At 33.1% G+C, this 5607-nt stretch overlaps 1 protein-coding gene across 1 annotated transcript in view; it reads left to right on the top strand.

Moving 5' to 3' along the window:
* Positions 1–5607, top strand: part of LOC107653401 (scavenger receptor cysteine-rich type 1 protein M160) — a 19523-nt gene that overhangs the window by 11432 nt on the left and 2484 nt on the right. Inside the window, exons 10-11 of the mRNA XM_016440110.1 lie at positions 3233–3538; positions 4065–4358. Coding sequence (XP_016295596.1) covers positions 3233–3538; positions 4065–4358 — 600 coding nt within the window. The remainder of the gene's footprint in view (positions 1–3232; positions 3539–4064; positions 4359–5607) is intronic.

The following is a 5607-nucleotide window of genomic DNA, read 5'->3' as shown; positions in this document are numbered from 1 at the left end:
CATAAACACATTGCATTACACCAAATACACCAAATAATGTTCTTTTTAGCAACGTCATATGACCCCTTTAAAGAAATACAACAAAATAGAACATAAATAGTGTATTGGAGTGTATCTTCGATGATACCGCTAAGTTAATCATTATCTGTATTTTGTTGTGATTGAATAGCAGTTTCTCTCTGCAGATGATGAGGTTGTAGGATGTGACAGCATCTGAAATGCACAATTGAGTTTAGATATACAGTGTGTCTCCTTTCATTTGTTTATGTGAAAACAATTGTTTATGAAGGCCAAAAGTATGTGAGCACGTCACAATGTTAAAAGAAAAAAGTGATATAAAGTAATGGGATAGTTTTAATATTTTTTGTGACTGGGTATGTTTATACATAAACCCAAGTAATAATTAAACAAATCTAACAATATGAATTATAAATTAATTGTCTCTTTTACTTACTTAGTGGAAAAGAGGAGAGAAGTTTCCACAGCTGCACACACTTATATGTGACCAAAAACAAACAAAAAAGATAAGAACATGTTTGTTTGTTTGGAAGCAAGTTACATTTTTAAAGTTAAATTTGTATTTACATTTTAAGAATGAAATAATTTACCTGTTGAGAGTGTGTTGACAGTCTGTGTAGATGGATCACTGAACTCCAGAAAATCAGTAATGAGGTGCTTTGTCAGTTACATATTTGAAAAACAAAAGGGCGGGAATAAAGAACCCTAAACTCTAACACAAAGAACCATTTCAGCATGAAAGGGTTCAGAATGCTATGGTTCTAAATAAAACCATTACTGCATGTAAAGAACCTTTAAAGAACCATCTTTTTTTTAGAGTGTATTTTTGAAAAAAAAAAAAAATGTCATTCTGAAAATATAATTATATTTTTATTAGTGCTGTCAATCGATTCCTAGGATGACTTGAGGGTGAGTAATTTGTGGGCTAATTTTTATTTTAAAAATAACCCTTTAAAACAATCTTCACATAAACCCATTATAATAAATGTCATATATACCTGTGCCCTTCAGCAGAAATATATTGAAATTGATTGAAGTTATCAAACACTAAATTCTAAATTAAATATAGATGAATCCTTAAAACTATAAAAGCATTTAGATGAGGGAGACAGTGCTGGGCTGCTCCAGGACAGTTTTGAAAACCATTTCAGAGACGTTCTTAAATGTGACTCATATAAATTATATTACATGCATGCAAAGTTTTAAGGCAGCTTTAATCGCCTTTTTGGTAACTTCATGACTTAACTAACCACGACATTGCATGCACGTAGTATATTTCGCGCTTTGATATGAAAGGATACAGGCTACAGTACCGTTACCGCGCTCGCTTGACTCAACCCTAGCCCAACCCCTGCGTTAATTGCGTTAAATATTTTTAACGCGTTAAACTGATTTTTTTTTAAATTAAATAACACGTAGGCCCTACTCCCTATCTACAGGCCCTACCGTTCTCATATCATACATAACTGTGATGTTCTACAAAACAACAAGCTTTAAAACACTTTTTTTCTTACTGCTGAAAATTAGATAATTTACTGTGAAATCCGTTTTCTCTCCGGTATATCACCAGTGTAGGCTTCATGGTGAAAACTTCTACATCACTCTCGTCAACTTAGTCCGTAGTTACAATTAAAATGTTTCTTGCCTTTATCTTGTGGTTATTTTGGGAAAAACAGTAGGGGGGCGTTTTCCCCCACTCTACCCTAACATGTGTGAAAATGGCAATGTTTAAAAAAAAACTTACCACGTAAACCAAAAATTCGCAATCGATATGCCACTATTCAACAGTTTCTCTCAGACGCTGAAACTAAACTGTGTGTGAAAGTTTTTTCGACTTTACAGAGCGCATTAATATTTCATGAGTTAACTGTTGTTTAGTTTAAGACTGGTTGTCAAAAGATACTCCTTACCCTTTCTACAGAATTATAAGTGTGAAATATTGTCAAACCCATGACTAAAATGGGCCTTAAGGGAAAAAGTTCCAACAAAAATGAAAATTTGCTGAAAATGTACTCACCCTCAGGCCATCAAAGATGTAGATGAGTTTGTTTCTTCATGGAAACAAGCTTGTAGAAATTTACCATTATTACATCACTTGCTCACCAGTGGATCCTCTGCAATGAATGGGTGTTGTCAGAATGAGAATCCAAACAGCTGATAAAAACAATAATAATCCACGGCACCCATTCACTGCAGAGGATCCACTGGTGATGTAATGCAACATTTCTCCAGATCTGTTCCCATGAAGAAACTATTCCTTTATTACACTACCCAGGGTGAAAAAAAGAGTATACTTGAATGCTATACTTGTATACTTGAAAAAGACTTAAATACCAGCAAGTACATTTATAGTACATTCTTATTTTTTTTGTGCTAAATACAATTGTAAAAGTTATACACTATAAATACACTAATTAAAAGTCTATTTCTACTTTAGTAGAACTTCAGTGAGATTGCAAAAGTATACCAAATACCACTGATTTTTAAATAGATTTTTAGTACATTGAAATAAAGTAGACTACCGCAAAAATATTCAGAGGACTTTTATTAGTGTATTTCTAAAAAGCGTGCTTTGAATGATTAAAAAATTAGTTCACTTTTATATAGTTATCGTTTAAATTAAATTGATTTTATTTAACATGTATTAGTAAAGTAATAGTTATAAGTACATTTTCCCAACTGTACTACTTAAGTACACTTGATATAAATACACTTTTTTGTACAAGTGGTAAGTAAATACATTTTTTTAGAGAGAGAAAGTATGTTAAAAGCACATTTTAGTTCATATTCATGGTGTCCCAAAATAGCACAGTTGGGTACACTTAGATGTTCTTAATCTTTATTATCTTCTTAAATTATCTTAAGAAGTGCTAAAGAATAGTTTTTTGTATATTAAGTACAAAATTAGTGTGTGGAAATAGAACATTTTAAGTACATTATGGAAGTGTACTAAGTGCACTTAAATAAAGTGTATTTTACTATACTTTTTTTCACCATAATGTATAACATTGGAATAAATGCTCAACTATCCATTTAGTTTCCATCCATTTTCTGGGTCAATATTAAGACAAATGTTAGCATGTAAAAGTACATTTAGTTCATCCACATTTTGGATGGCCTGAGGGTTAGCAAATTTTCATTTTGGGGTGAACTATTCCTTAAACACAATGTAAAATGCCATTTAATGAACATTTATTTGATACACTCTTCACAGACAGCGTCAAAGCTAGACTGGAGGATCCAAGAGACAGATGCGCTGGAAAAGTGTCACTGTTTTACGCTGGGAAGTGGACACCCATCTGTCAAGATAGTCTTGATACAAACCTTAAAAATGCAATCTGCAAGGAACTATTTTGTGGGAAGAGCATAAATGACGAATATGATTGGATTTCGCTTGAAGAGTCTAAATCCACAGGACTATCGAGAATTAAATGTCTGGATAGTGCCAACTCTGTTTCCAAATGTGACCTCGAAGGGATTTCAGAGAAAGAATGTATTGTTGGCTATCTGAAATGCACAGGTACTCACCTTTTTTATTTTTGTGCAGACTTGAAAACATTTCTCTTGTGAAGGAAATTTTTGTGATCTCAGCAAAGTTTGATTTGTATCCTTTTGAGAACAAAAAGTACCAACACTTTAGCCAAAGTTAGTTAGTGTGTTGCCATAACAGATGCATATGGACAAGGTGACTAGATGTCTATCTGAATGTAATAATAACCATAACAACCCATGACTTGAGTAACAACCTGAAGTAATCATAAATTAAATTTGCTTTGCCTATGGGTTTTCCTGAATTGCACATGAAGAACCAATTATGTTAGAGATAAATGGTGTAATAATGTCATCTTTGCCAAGTAGTCTTGGTTCTCCAATGCGGTCAGACAAGTCACCTGAAGATAATTTAACTTTTAAGGTTTGTCAGGTGCGTAGGGGAATTTTTACCACACTCTCTAGGTGAGGTGTGTAGTTTCTGCAACTCCTCTGACCTTTGACCTCTGCTCCTGCATGAAACAAGGTCTTTGATATTTCTGCCCTTCATGTAACAGATTGGGAACGATTGCTCCTCTATAATAAGGAAGGCGAATGCAGTGGTCCAGTATATGGTCTGCGAGATGGGAACACACAGCAAGTCAGCGGGCTTGGATGGGGCAGAGAGGAAGGCCAAAAGCTGTGCGAGTATCTACAGTGTGGAAATTACATATCACACTCCACTATAATCAAAAACACGAAAGAGTGGTGGAAGAAGACCTATAATTGCTCAGGGAAGAATAATATTTGGGAATGCGAGAGTAATGATCAGCCCATCCAGAATCAGCAACAGTTAAACATCCAGTGTGACCGTAGGAATGATCTCTTTCTTACTTTTGTTAGCATCCCTAACACTGTCAACTCGAATTAAAGTATATGAACAGAATAGATATATAGATTAAAAAAGGCATTGCCAATTTAATTCTGAATCATTAAGATACTATCACAGTTTTTATTAATCTTTTGAATTCGTTTTTATTTTTATATTTTCTTTATATTTCATAAAAATTCCAACTTTTTTATTTCAGCCAGTTGCCAAGACAATATTTCTCATTTTCATTGTTTAACTTGTACTGTACTAAAACTACTAAAAAATGCATCTCAATGAAACTTAAATCACACATACACATATAGTTTAATAACAAGCTGACTTTTATGGACCAAAGTGGAGGAACACTTATTTATTTATTTATTACAAATTAGTTCTAAAATTATATGGAGACTTTTCAAGAAACTACTAGTTTTTGAAACTAATAACAAATAAAACAATAAATTAAAAAATAATAATATAAATAAATAACTCTAACAAATTATTTTTACAGAAACATTAATAGAAGAACACGTCTTTTCCCAGAATGTTCTCAAAGTGTTTAAAATAGACCCTAACAACATGGCAGCATTTTGCCCATTTATTTTAATATCCTTGGTTGCAGTTCAGTCATTCCCTTTTAAGATCCTGTAGGCCTGCTAAACTGAACTGAAACAAACAGGAGTCAGTTCTTAAATGCTGAAGTTTTCTCAACCCTGCGCAAAGAGTAATACTTAAAGGGATAGTTCACCCAAGAATGAAAATTTGATGTTTATCTGCTTACCCCCAGGGCATCCAAGATGTAGGTGACTTTGTTTCTTCAGTAGAACACATGTGATGATTTTTAACTTTAACCGTTGCAGTCTATCAGTCGTATAATGCATGGCAATGGTAACAACATCAGTTATATTTGAAAGGCCTTCATCTTTTTAACCTGTTGGTGGCAGTGTTTCCCACTCCTTGTCTCACTGCACATCAAACAATAACTGGTAGAATTAATAGAAAGCATACTTTTCTGCCTGTTTCTGTTTTTGCAGTAAGATATTATAGAAAAAAGAATTGCAAAGACGTCAACCCGGATGTGAATGAAATGGATAAGATGTATAGAGAAGACAGAGGTATACTGTATAATTGAATTATTATTACTTTGAACATTGTAAATATCGAGACATAAGCTAATGCTTTCCTTAATTGCAAAATGTTATTGTTATTGTTATTATTTATTTATTTCTTTTACTTTTGTATCTAATAAG

Source organism: Sinocyclocheilus anshuiensis, unplaced genomic scaffold, assembly GCF_001515605.1.
Source record: "Sinocyclocheilus anshuiensis isolate Anshui unplaced genomic scaffold, SAMN03320099.WGS_v1.1 scaffold71, whole genome shotgun sequence".
NCBI classification, from domain to species: Eukaryota; Metazoa; Chordata; class Actinopteri; order Cypriniformes; family Cyprinidae; genus Sinocyclocheilus; species Sinocyclocheilus anshuiensis.
The sequence above is the reverse complement of the archived record's forward strand: the minus strand, read 5'-3'. Positions and strand labels throughout refer to the sequence as shown.